The 13,979-nt window shown below is 36.4% G+C and overlaps 1 protein-coding gene across 4 annotated transcripts in view; it reads left to right on the top strand.

The window, feature by feature from the left end:
- The window catches only part of IMPG2 (interphotoreceptor matrix proteoglycan 2), a 66,335-nt gene that overhangs the window by 24,741 nt on the left and 27,615 nt on the right, over positions 1–13,979 (top strand). For all 4 annotated transcript variants that reach the window (XM_045503923.2, XM_074362395.1, XM_074362390.1 and 1 more), the window contains 3 exons: positions 1,646–1,807; positions 5,701–5,759; positions 7,953–7,973. In XM_045503923.2, the coding sequence (XP_045359879.2) occupies positions 1,646–1,807; positions 5,701–5,759; positions 7,953–7,973 (242 nt within the window). The remainder of the gene's footprint in view (positions 1–1,645; positions 1,808–5,700; positions 5,760–7,952; positions 7,974–13,979) is intronic.

Raw genomic sequence — 13,979 nt, 5'->3', positions numbered from 1 at the left:
GGTCCATCCATGTTGCTGCAAATGGCATTTTATTCTTTTTTATGGCTATGTAGTATTCCATTGTATATGTATGTATACACTATAACTTCTTTATCCAGTCATCTGTCAATGAACATTTAGGTTGTTTCCACATCTTGTAAATAGCATTGCTATGAACATTGGGCATCTATCTTTGTGTATTAGAGTTCCCTCCAGATATAAAACAACATATTGAATGCCGAAGCAGGTATGAGAATCCAGCCATCTTCTATTAAGCCAGACATTAAAGAATTTGTAAAAATATAAACATTACTCTTCTCACTATTTTTTTTTTATTTTGCAAAATATGTTATTCATTTTTACATGTAATGAATTTCTTATTTTAAAATTATTGTATTTAATTAATTAATATATGTATTAAAAATTTCTTTTAATTTTTTGTTTGGTATATATCGATAGATATAACCCACAAAAACCAAACTTCTTTGGTTCCTCATGAATTTTAAGAATTTAAAGGAGTCTTAACACCAAAATGTTTGAGAACTACCCTTCTAGGCTATTTTTAGATGATAATTTCAACTCTTTTTCTTCTTTTAAAAAGTTTTTCCTTCTATTTTATTTATTTATTAAAATTTTTGTATAATTTCCTGTGCTATACAGTATATCCTTGTTGCTTATCTATTTTCTGTATAGGAGTTTGTATCTGTTAATCCCATACTCCTAATTTGTCCCTCCCTCCTGCCCTGTCCCCTTTGGTAACCACACGTTTGTTTTCTACACCTGTGAGTCTATTTCTTTTTCATATATACATTCATTTGTATTATTTTTTTAGATTCCATATGTAAGTAATATATAGTATTTGTCTTTCTCTGTCTGACTTATTTCACTAAGCGTAATATTCTCTCAGTTCATCTATGTTGCTGCAAATGGCAGTATTTCATTCTTTCTTACGGCTGAGTGATATTCCATTGTGTGTATGTGTATGTATATGTGTGTGTGTATCATATCTTCTTAATTCAGTTGTCTGTTAATGGGCATTTAGGTTGCTTCTATGTCTTGGCTGTTATAAATAATGCAGCTCTGAACATTGGGGTGCATATCTTTTTGGATTAGTGTTTTTGTTTTTTCTGGATATGTACCCAGGAGTCATATGACAGTTCTATTTTTGGTTTTTTAAGGAGTCTCCATACCGTTTTCCAGTGACTGCACTAATTTACATTCCCACCAGTGTACAAGGGTTCCCTTTTCTCCATATCCTCTCCAGCATTTGTTATTTGTAGACTTTTTGATGATAACCTTTCTGACAGGTGTGAGGTAATACCTCATTGTGGTTTTCATTTGCATTTCTCTAATAATTAATGACGGATTATTTCAGCTCTTTTTCTACTCACTTATAAACAGTCAACTTCAGTGGTTATCTGTGGAAAATTTTCTATCTTTCTCTGAACCTGTCATTGTGTATTGAAATGAATGTACAAATACACAGTAATTCTAATACTAGCCTATGTCTTAACGTCTACCAGTTAGTTTCAAAGTAAAATAGTATATAAACAGTCACCATCAGAAGTTGTCTTTAGCACAGGACCTGACATATAGGTGATCAATAAATATTTGTTGATTGAATAAGTAATCATTGACATTTATTGTTCTCTCTCTAAAAATCCAGATTAGCAATGAAATTGAGAATGTGATAGAAGAATCCACAAAACCAGCAACTGAGCAGGTTGCAGAATTCAGTATCCACCTTTTGGGAGAGCAATACAAGAAAGAACTACAGGATCCCTCCAGCTTCTACCACCAGCGCCTTGCGGAAGAGTTTATTTCAGAGGTGGTGATTTTTTTGGTATACAAGATAGTTTGCTGGGGTTGTAGTTTTCCCATATTCACAACACTGGTTAAATGTAGGTTTAGAATTCAAACTCTCCACCTACTTGGTTCAGGGAGTGGTGACTTAGTCATTTCTTCAGAAAATGCTGTGAAAAGTTCACAGAAAGACAGATAAATTATTTCAATGAAACAAAATTTTGTACGCATTTGCCATCTACTAACAAATAAATGCTATTTCCAATGTTTGCTGCACAGCCAAGGAAGAAATGTGTTCCATGGCATGGTTTTAACTTGACAATATTTGGAGAAATGAGCATCTTTGAGAAACTATATACAGTGTGTCATTTTTCTTGAGGGAACATTAAACTTAATTTCTTTTTAATTTATAGTTGTTATTCTTTTAAATTGAAAATTTTTGACCAGTTAATACATAGATGGTACGTGGTACCACGTTCAAAGGACAAAAGGACATCCAATGAAAAGTAAATTTCCCTCTTATTGGAAGTATTTTAAAAAAGAGGTTTCTTTAAAGAATTGTACAGTAGCCCATCCCACAACTTTAGTTTCTGGAAGAATTCTATATAGGAGTTGAATTCAAGATTCTTTCCATCGGAAATGACCCATTCTTGGCCCTCTTCTTGTGTGATTTTGCTCTTGTGTAGACAGTAGGGCATTGAGTGCCCGTCTCCCCTCTCTGCCCAGTGAGAGTGCACATCATTCCTTCCTGTTTATTTCTTTTCCATCCCTCTTGATGGGGTTCTCCTTGGCCAAGTTTTTTAATTCCATTACCTTGGACTAATTTCTTCCTCTAGACACTGTGTCTAGATGAGAAATAAAAATGTGCATCTTTCAGCCAAAGAGCATCATTGCAGCCATCAGACATGGGGAGTGTAGGCCAGATGATTGATTTTCCTAGCTGTGTGGCCAAGCTGTGAGTCTGGGTGGTATGTGGAAGAAATGTTAGCCAGGCCAGTGGCCACCTGGCATCAGATAGTGTCTTGGTTCAGCTGTTTGGTTCTTTCTGCCCTTGGATTAAGGAATTTTTAATAAACCTCTGTGTTTGGGTAAACAATTGCTCAGAATGACTGCACATTTGGAGAAAGTCTAATAAACACTCTGAAAAACATTTCCAGTAGGGACTTTATGAGGTAGGTAGCTACTGGCTTGAAGTTATTTGAGGGCAGTGAAGGGTCTGGGCCTACACGAAACAGTTCCTTCTCTGGCCTGTTTCTACATCCCCATCCCTTTACCCAGAATAAAATGTCTCCCAGTAACCACTTCTCTGTGCGAAACTGCAGAGTCAGGATCATGTCTACGAAGGTCCTGTCGCATGTTTACTGCAAACTGAAGGAGGCCATTTAGCTCTCTCCCTGCAGGACACAGTCACGGGGATTGTTCCTTCTGTACTATTTCTTAGCAAATACAGGAAGATACCCAGGGGAAAAGGAAGCCTGCTTGGGAAGGATTGAGGTGTAGGGGCTGTTACTCTTTTTTTATGAGAAGAGTAAGATAAACTTGGGACAACACCAAGAATGACATCAGGGCAGGAAAGGTCATTGTGATAGGCTTGGGCATGTGGATACCTGAAGACAGCCATGGTATCAACACAGCATCCTTGCATAGTGCTCTGTGTTCTGCAGGCTGCTGTATGTTGGTTTGCTAACAGCAGTCATGTGGGCGAGCATCTCCATTTTATAGATGAAGCCCAGGAGGGTAAGTAACTTGTTCATTGTTATTTCAGCTTCTAGGAGTAGAAGGGAAAATCAGGTTTCCTTCCTTTGAAGTGTTCCTTCCTTTATATCACACAGCATTCCCTTCATTCTAATTCAGGTGAGAAGTTGTGGTGAGCCTCACAGTTTTCCCAGTGCTGGCCCCAATTTTAAACTATATTTATCATGAGTCAAAGGAAAGAGAATGAGACATGTAATTCTGTGGGAAGCATTTGGGTGTCAGTGTTAGAAAGATTGGAAATTAAATAAATTCTGATTCGGTCACTCACCAAATGCATAATCCTGGGCAAGTTAGTTGACGTCTCAGAGCCTCAGTTTTCTCAACTGTAGAACTGGGAATATATATACCTCTTGGGAGTGTTGAAAGGACTAGAAGTAATATTTCAAAGCACTAGTCACAGAGCAGTCACTCAATAAATTGCACCTATTATTAATCTTAATGTTAATAAAGTGGAATGACTTCTTACAACTGGACACCTGTAGCTAACTGGGGGTGATGGATTAGAATACCTATATGGTGCTTAGAATCAAGAGATGACAAAGCCCCAGATGAGACGGGTTTAGTGTTAATAATGAGATGCAGTTGTACAGTATTTTGCAGTTAATGGAGTACTATCAGCTACATTCATTTTTATCTTACAAAAGCTGATGTGGTCGTTGGGCAGGGAAGCACTAGTGCTATGAAAGAAGACTTGTGCATGGCCACCCTGCCAGCTAAAAGAGCTGGGACTGACCCTCACTCTTCGGATTCCCAGTCCTGCAAATTCTTTCCCTAACTCCACCCTCCAAGAATTACAGCACTTCTCTCTTTTACTCTGAGAATAAAACAAGGTGAATTCTTACAGCCAAAAAGTATCACAGGTTTGGATTCTCTGTCCAAAGGCATGAAGATCTTCAGTGAACCAAGATTTTTGAAAAATCCCATTCTCCTGATTATATAAGGACTTAGTTTTAAAAGCAGGTACCCAGAAGGGGAAGGTAGAGCTCAGTGGTAGAGTGTATGCTTAGCATGCACAAGGTCCTGGGTTCAGTCCTCAGTACCTCCATTAAATGTAGGTAAATAAGCCTAATTACCCTCCCCCTCAAAAAAGCAAAAATGAAACAAAACCAAAAACCAAAAAAAAAAAAAAAAAAACCAAACAAACAAAAAAAACAAGCAGATACCCAGAAATGTCCGCAAGTCCACTAACAACTTACTTCTCATGTTGTAGTGTTAGCCCTGTAGTGACTTTTCTGGTCACCTTCTGAAACATGGATTTAATGTTCAATTTTGTTAAATATGTTTTTGTGTATAACCTGATTTTTTTTTTTAGGTATTTAGTCCAATCTAGCATTTTTTTCTCCTCTAGTCACTAAGCTTATATTGATTCACGTGGCTAGATTTTAAAGACTCAGTAATAAAACTGGTTCCTACAATTGTGATGCTCATAGTTGAGCTTTTGACCAGTGAAGTTACCCAGTGACTGCTTCATAACCCCCTTTGTGACGATCAGTCATCAAGGCCTAAAGCCCAGGTCTGCAGGTTTCTTTCTTAACGTTAACTGTGTTCATAGTCCCTTGTGTTGTAGGAATAGGAAACAGATGCCACCAGACACTTTACGCTGAACACTTGACTGTGTGTCAGTGTGTGTGCTATGACCAGATTTCTAATCCATACAATTTCATTAGAAAATATTATTACATTTTTTTTGGAAACTAGTCCTTTTTTCATATTGCATCACATAAAGGAAAAAATAGTGCTTTGCCAATAAAAGTATGCTTTTTATAATTTGGAAAAAAATCAATATTAAATCACATCAGGGGAGGGTTTGGCTCAGTGGTAGAGTGCCTGCTTAGCATGCACAGGGTCCTGGGTTCAATCTCCAGTACCTCCACTGAGAAAGAAAGAAGCCTAATTACTGTCCCCCAAATAAAGCACATCAACACCTTAAAAAAAAAACAACAACAAAATGAAAACAGACAAATGTGGCCATGTTGTGGTGAAAACTATTTTCTAACATAGTAACTATTATAATTTTCTTAACTTTCTGACCCATATATATCCATGTATGTGTACAAGCTTCTAATAGTTGTAAATAGTGCACTTTATATTCTACTCTGGAAAGCATTTTTTTCTTTGTACTTTTTTACATTTCTACATAGTTATAAAAATTTTTTTTAACAGGTTGAAAATGCATTTACTGGGTTACCAGGCTACAAGGACATTCGTGTACTTGACTTTAGGTAAATAGACTTTAAAAATGCACTTGTTTTGCAACATTCTTTATTTCAAATGGAATATCTTTTGTGTTTAGTATATATCCACTAACTACAATGATTCAAAATGATGTGAATGCTGTAATTCAGTGCTATTTTGTTAAGTTCATATTCTTAATCCTAGTTTTTCAGATGAGGAAACTGAGCTAGAAAAAGGTAAAATAATATATTCAGGGAGACACTCTAGATTTGTAGTTAGGCCAGGGTAAAAACTTAGGAATTCATGTCCCCAGCTTGCTGCTGCTAAGTTACACTGCTTTAATTTGGCACTGAGGGGAGCCTAAAATCAGATTAGATGTGACCTCAGCAAGCTACTGAAGTTTGTGAGTGCTCTACTGAGTTGACTTTGATGTCTTGGTGTAAGGCCACTCTGGAGGGAATGCAGTCATCAACATAACAGTTCTGGCTAAATTAGACACATCTTTTAAAGCTATCTCTTCCTTGCTTAAGACTCACAGCGTAATAACTTGTGAGTATTTATGGAGCGAATACTTTGTACTAGCCACTTCACATTCCTGACCTCATATAATCTTCAACCTTCCCGGCATAAATAGTAGTAGTAGTACGTACTTTGCTGAGGAGCACATAGATTTAAAAGGATGAAGTATTAAGCCCAAGGTCAGAGCGTTCGTGAATTAGAGTGGAAGAGGGATTTTGAAACAAAGTGGCTGACTTTATAGTTTTCTCTCTTAACCCTCATGCTAGACTCAGTACTCAGAATTTATGAGTGACGGCTGTGGCCCATCTTTCGGATGCAGGGGAGCATGAGTGGGGATGTGTAACCTCACGGCAAAATTAACAGTGTCAACCTTTTAACTTAGGCATAGCCTTGTCACAGCTTCTGGGTTTACCAGAAATAATAGCAAGCACTTACTTAGCATTTACAGCATGCCAGACTTCCTATCTATATTAATTCATTTAATCCCAACAGCCATGCTAAGAGATACTTACTATTATCCTCATTTTTTCTGATCAGAAAACCGGAGCACAGGGAATTTAAATACTTTATATTTATCTAAGAACACTCAGCTAGTTATTGGTGCAGGGGAGAGGACCAGGATGGTAAATTGACCCTCCACCTACCCTCACACCATGACCAGTCTCCCCAGTTCAACCTGAGCACTTTTCACAGAATATTGCCTCCCCGTTGTGACTAAAGCTCACATGAGAACCTGAGAATGTGAGGCCTTTATTAAAAAATACTTTTGGAATACTTTGGGTAAATTATTTATTTATTTATTTATTTTTGTTTCTCATTTTCTTTACCTGTAATATGGGGATGCTAATGGTCCTTAAAAAGTTTTCATGAGGATTGTATAAATTAATTTTTATAAAATGCTTAGCACAGTTCCTGGCATATGGGAAGTTCTATTAAGTGTCTGTTACGTAAAATAAATAATATTAAAGGCTATGCAGTAACCTATAGATTAGCCAGTCCTGACCTTTCCTTATCCGTGGGACCTTACTGTGTACCATCTGATTTTTTCTTCTCTTCTCTTCTCTTCTCTTCTCTTCTCTTCTCTTCTCTTCTCTTCTCCTCTCCTCTCTTCTCTTCTCCTCTCTTCTCTTCCCTTTCTTTCTTTCTTTCTCTCTTTCTTTCTCTCTTTCTTTCTTTTTATTGAAGTATAGCAAATTATAATGTGTCAATTTCTCATGCACAGCACAATGTCCCAGTCATGCATATACATATATATATATATTCATTTTCATATTCTTTTTCATTAAAGGTTATTACAAGATATTGACCATAGTTCCCTGTGCTAAAGAAACTTCTTCCCTTTTCATTTATTTTAATACCACAGAACACATTGTATCCCCCCAAAAGTGTTCCTAATTTTGTTAATGCCAACAACTGGAGTCTTCTGCTGATCTACTGAAAAAGTTTATTTATAAAGAGATAACCATATATTAATTGTTTAGAAGTATTTTTTAACAAAGCTTAAAGACAGTAAAGACTATTGATTTTAAAATAGAACACTTTCTCCACTTTTGCGCACTTCCTTCAATGTACAGAAATTTGTCATTATCTGGTACTATACAAGCATTTTCATTTAAGGAAACACTTCAGAGGAAATATGTTAAGAACTTGCACTTTGATGAGTTATATGACAATTATAACTATCCTAAACTCTGTTTAACACTTTCAATTTTTATTTTCAGGTCCCCTAAGGAAAGTGGCAGGTAGAGTACTTTTTGGCACTTTCTATACTGTTCACTGAATGAAGAGGTGGTTTAGAAAATATGGTAGCCTTCAGTCAAAGGGAGCATGCCTCAGTTCCTTTGTCCTTGCCAGTATCACTGTCCATCTCCTTACAGATCAGGAGTCAGCAAACCTTTTCTATTAAGAGTTGGATAGCAAATATTTTAAACAATTTTTACATCATGCAATCTCTGTGGCATCTATTCAACTCTGTCACTATCAAATGAAAGTAGATATAAGCAATACATTGAAAACATTTATTGTATTCTAATAAAACTTATTTATGGACCCTGAAATCTGAATTTCATATAATTTTCATATATCACAAAATATTGTTGTTTTGATTTTTTCAAACATTTAAGAATATAAAATCCATTAACTCATGGACAGCAGGCTAGCTTTAGCTCACAAGCTATAGTTTACAGACTCCTCTCATACACTACTGACTGACAAATAGTTTTTATTTTATTTTTATTTTTAAATTTTAATTTTTTTTACTGAGGTATAGTTGATTTACAATATTATGTAAGTTTCAGATGTACAACATAACAATTCACTATTTTTAAAGGTTATACTCCATTTATAATTATAAAATATTGGCTATATTCTTTGTATAATATAATCTGACAAATACTTTAAAATATTGAGTTACACTTAATTTAAAATTGGAATGAAATTGGCATTAACGTAAACACTTTCAAGTATACTGTTATCATTCAGTGGTATAATCAAATATCACTTGTAGTGGTAAATAAAGGGGAAAAAGCTGATCTCTATCATAGTTCATTTGCAAAAACAGCTGCTTTCTGGAATTTCTTAGAAGCATAATACAAAAGCATAGTCAGTCCCCCTTTTTGAAAGTATTTTTGCCTTTGAATTCAAGTTTATTTAAAATTGACTTTCTCTTGGAAGATTGATAAGCATAATATAGAATTTACGAAGCAAATTCATAGGGTAACTGTTTCTATATTTAGAGATACAGTAATACTCCTTCATCGTAATATATTTTCTTTTAAAAATATTTTTATTTTTAATTGAAGTATAGCAGATTTACAATATTATACTAGTTTCAGGTGTATAATAAAGTGATTCAGTACTTTTATAGATTATACTCTGTCTAAAGTTATTATAAAATATTAGCTATATTCCCAGTACTGTGCAATATACCCTTGTAGCTTATTTATTTTGTACGTAGTAGCTTGTATTTCCTAGTCCCTACCCCTATTTTGCCCCTCCCCTCCCCTTTCCACTAGTAACCACTAGTTTGTTTTCTGTATCTGTGAGTCTGTTTCTGTTTTGTTATATTCGTTTTTTTTTTTTTAGATTCCATATGTAAGTGATAACTTATAGTATTTGTCTTTTTCTGTCTGATTTGTTTCACTAAGTGTAATACCTCCAGGTCCATCCATGTTGTTTTGCCTTCATTTATATAAGATATAAATATAATATCTTATATTTGTAAAGGGCTTTCTGACTTCTTCATTTTCACTTATATTATTTTAGCAAGTATTTACTAAGCGTCTGCAATTGGGCAAACCCTGCACCTGTAAAAATGAATAATACTTGGGCTCCAGCCTCTAGGAACACATGGTCTAATTAAGAGTGCTTTCAGAGATATATCAAAGTACTGGTTCTTTTATTTATTTATTTTTGCTTTATTTCCTTATGTCCCTGTGAGATAGTGAAAATGAGAGTTAATATTCATTCTCCTTTTAGAGGTGAGGAAATTTTGTCTTAGAGAGGCACATTGATTTGCCATAAGTTATATGACTCGAAGGTATGAGATATTTACCCAAGTTAATCAGAATTTGGGTGTCTGTACTCTTACTATAGGCAGACTGCTCTTTGTGTATGTATTATAGGTATATGTGTTGATTGTCAGTATTCAGTCAAAAGGCCTGATTGTTTAATTGCTGCCCTTATTAGAATGTTAAAACAATCCAAACTCTAATGTTAACCCTATGATCAAAGAATGGTATTCAGTTGCTGAGTGCTAAGTTCTCTATAGCGGCACAGATAGCAATTCAATATGAAGTCATTAGATTTTATGATAGAATTGTTAACCTAGGTACAGTTTTTAAAATTGTTCAGTGTTGTCAGATAGTGACCAGTTGACAGAGTTTACTTATAACTTTTTGGCATACTTTTATTCTGAGCTGTGTACGAATGAATGTGTGGCACAGAAATAGTCCGTATAGTATACAACCTTTCTCTCTCTCCACAAAATTTATATGCATGTGAAATTTTCTGTTTGCTTGTACCTCTTTCAAGATGCACACATTAAGTTAGTAGGACCTATTTGAAGTGAATCAACAAAATATCTGCCTGGTATACACGCTTCAAAACTTCAACTCCAGGCTTTGTAAGTATGCACCTTCTTCCTAACAGAAGTGTGAGAGAAGAAGGGATATCTGAGTTCCTCTGAAATACCTTTAACTTGATTTATCTAAATGAGATGTAATGTCATAATTTATTTCTACTTAAAATCTGCTCATATCAAACAGCCAATCAGGGCATTGGAGGTGAGAGAATAGGAAATGGTAAATTTCACCTCCACAAGATTGGTGTCTCTGGAAGTAGCTGTCAGACAGAGAAGGTTTCCTCTATGTAGCAGTTGTTTCAGTGTCATTTAGAAGACATGGGATGATGATATATTGGTGGTTGGTTAATCTGGAGTTGCTGAGTGCAGTAAGCCAGCACAGCTTTCTTCAATCATATCATGTCTGGTCACCAGTGTGCATTCTGCTTCTTATTTGCTTCCTTGTTCTGCTGGCTTTCCTTTATTCTATTCTGCATCTTGAGATGTCCCCATTTGCCATGCCAGAACTTAGTCTGTTACGCTGAAGTTCTTCAATCTCAGAATAGGTGGTTTTCTGATACTTCAAGCATTTCTTTGAATTCTCTTTCCAGGACAAAAACTTGGTAGTAAATTGCAGTATCTCTCTGAGGCATTTTATCTTCTTTGATGAATTTATCCTCACTAGGCAGGTAGATTATATGAGAAGTATTATTTTTAGATGTCCAAGAGAAACATTGGAAGACAAATTATATTTTGCCAATAAAGAACAAGGCCAGTAATCTAAACCAGACTGCCGGGTTTGCACAGATTTCTTGATCCAGGAACATCTCTTGGTCTTCTCCCTGTGACATTTAAAAGCATGCAGAGCACATGGTAGGCTTTCAGTAAAGACTTGATCTCTTTGTCTGATTTTCTTTACAGCCTGGGAACCAACTCAAGTGCTAACTGGCACAGCCTTTTCTTCTTCTCTCTCTTTTTTTTCCTCCCTTATCACTGCTTCCTGTCTTAGAGCCATGTTAACATCTTAATAGACTGGGCAAAAACCCCAAGGAGAAGCTGGTCTTTCTGGAGATGTTGGCATGGTCCACTCCACAGAGCTTGGGAAGAGCATGCACATGCCCACAGAGTTGGGTTGTGGCTGTCTAGGAGTGTCCCTAAAATGATTACTCAGAGGACACAAATGTCTGAACGTTATATGTATGCTCTTTAGGGTGAAAAATTAATATTTCATATTTAGAGACGAAAAACCCTTCAGATTAAGTCAGGAGTATCACATACTGTCATTAAGTGGCACAAATTCAATGGTCTTACCTGCCTGCATTAGTGAATAAAGTTGAACATTTGTTTTTCATTATTTTCAGAAGTATGTATTAAACTACTGTGAGCCAGGCATTGTGCTAGATGCCTGGGACAAATGTGGTATGGTGAGTTCTGACCAGTAGGTGTCCCTCTTACTGTTTTATTTCACTGTGGGGCCATCATTTGGTTACTTTAGTGTTTTTTACTGAATTGATTTCTTTACAAAAGAAGATCAAAATTACCCACGAATCATCATATTCTGAAATGAAAAATTACGGGATTGAGGGAACTTCTGGACAACAGACAAGCAGATGTCTCGCCAGTTAGTAGAGCATCAAAGTGTCAAAATGCTCAATTACCACTTTAAAGCTCCCTAAACCACTTTGTTGGAAGTGGCAGCTTATCTGGGAGGAAAACCTTATTGAAGTTCCTCAGAGTGAGACAGAAGCATCATGCCTGGCTGCTTGTATGGCAGATGATGGATAATGCCGGTATGGCATCCCCTGTAGACTAGGGTGTGATCTGCAGCAAACAGGCCCAGGGCAGGTCCAGAACTGCCGGTGCTTCCAGGAAGGAGAGGTCTCTAAAGACCAATTCATGCTTACCAAACCACGAAGTACAATGCATAATGCCGGCATGGCATCCCCTGTAGACTAGGGTGTGATCTGCAGCAACCAGGCCCAGGGCAGGTCCAGAACTGCCGGTGCTTCCAGGAAGGAGAGGTCTCTAAAGACCAATTCATGCTTACCAAACCACAAAGTACAATGCATTCCCTAGGATGCAAGTTGATCTATTTAAAGCAAGAACTATGTCTGCCAACTGACCAATTAGTGCATTGGCTGGCTTATGCATTCTTTCCCCATCAACAGTCTGTAGGGAGTTACAATCAAAAGTTCCTTTTGCAGGCTTGAGATCAGAGAAGGGAAGTTGGGAGATCATCAAACCAGGTTAACCTATTGTAGCTGACTCTAACCTAGGAATCTGTGTTATAAGGAAGCCACAATACACTGATCAGAAGACTTACACTAAATAGTAACATAAATTAATTGACTAACCCCTTTTCTAGACTCCATGAGACCATACTCATTATGCTGATACTGTTTTCTTTTTTTCATATATATGAATACCTTGAATAGGCTACAGTTTTCTCTTTGCATTCAGACAAGTATAGATTTCTGTTACATGAATAGGCATTGGGTACCCGTTAGTGCCAGGGACCAAGCCAAACACTGGAGACAGAAACTCAAGGAGAGACTACAAAGCAGTCACTATAAGCAAAATCTTTTTACAAAACAACAAAGGCTGTAATCAAGGAATATATAAGTGAGCTCAGAGGAAGGAGTGCTGAATTTATTTGTATGCTTTGCTTTGGGCATCATTTTGCTCCTGTAGGATGTCTGAAGGTTGCAGATTGTTTCCACTGCGCATTGATTTTAGTGGCTTATCTTTGGGAAAGTGGTGTTCTTTCCTCTACAGGGATCTTGGTGTGGCTGGCTGGGCACTACCTCTGATGGCTGTGTCTCATAGACCGGCTGGGAGCCAGGGTGATTTGAGCAAAGCCATTCTCATAATGATTTTTTTCTGATAATAGTTTAATTAAAGGTACTGAGAGTAGTTCAGAATGCCATGCTGGAGTCAGGCAGATCTGTGTGTGAATCTTTACCCCCTAAATATTGTGAAATGCAGGTCTTTTGACTTCTTTAAAGCTCAGTTTCTTAACAATAATCTGAAGCTAATAAAACCTTCATATGGTTATTATGAAAATTAAATGAGATAAAGCATGTGAAATACCTGTCACATTGTAAGCACTTACAAAAATGTTAGCTTTTAGCTGTTAGGGAAATCTGAGTTAGAATGTAGAAGAAGTCCTATTGGCTTAACAATCTTATATTCCAATGTTATTTCTTCAAAATGACTATTATCAAATGACACATCAACTCCTACTGTTTCACTTTATCCTTTTATTCCAAGAAATCTTCTCTTTGCTTGTGGGAAGAGAGAGAGTGAAAATCAGGCCCCATTCCCAGACAGAGTTACTTCTTAGCACTTGTCAAAGTCTTATTCAACTCATTAGTGAGGGAGCCAGAAAGAAAACGAGAGCTAGTTTCTACAGCGTTTGAAAGAAATTTATATAGTTAATTGGGACAGGTTTGCTAAATTAGAGACAACATTGCTTAATGCCTTACAGGGTAGTAAAATCATAAACTGTGGAGTTATCACTCCTACCAGGCCAAAAATCTCGTCACATCTTAGTAGTTCTTTTACAATTCAGTATTAAACTTTATAGGACTGTAAATTGTCTGGGCTGTCAAACAAAAGTACCTCTCCTGAGAGACTTAGATAACTATCATATTAGAAGATATTCTAGGATGATATTTTAAAAACTCAC

The sequence above is a fragment of the Camelus bactrianus genome, chromosome 1, assembly GCF_048773025.1.
Source record: "Camelus bactrianus isolate YW-2024 breed Bactrian camel chromosome 1, ASM4877302v1, whole genome shotgun sequence".
Taxonomy (NCBI): Eukaryota; Metazoa; Chordata; class Mammalia; order Artiodactyla; family Camelidae; genus Camelus; species Camelus bactrianus.
Note: the sequence above shows the minus strand (reverse complement) of the source record. Positions and strands in the feature narration are given on the sequence as shown.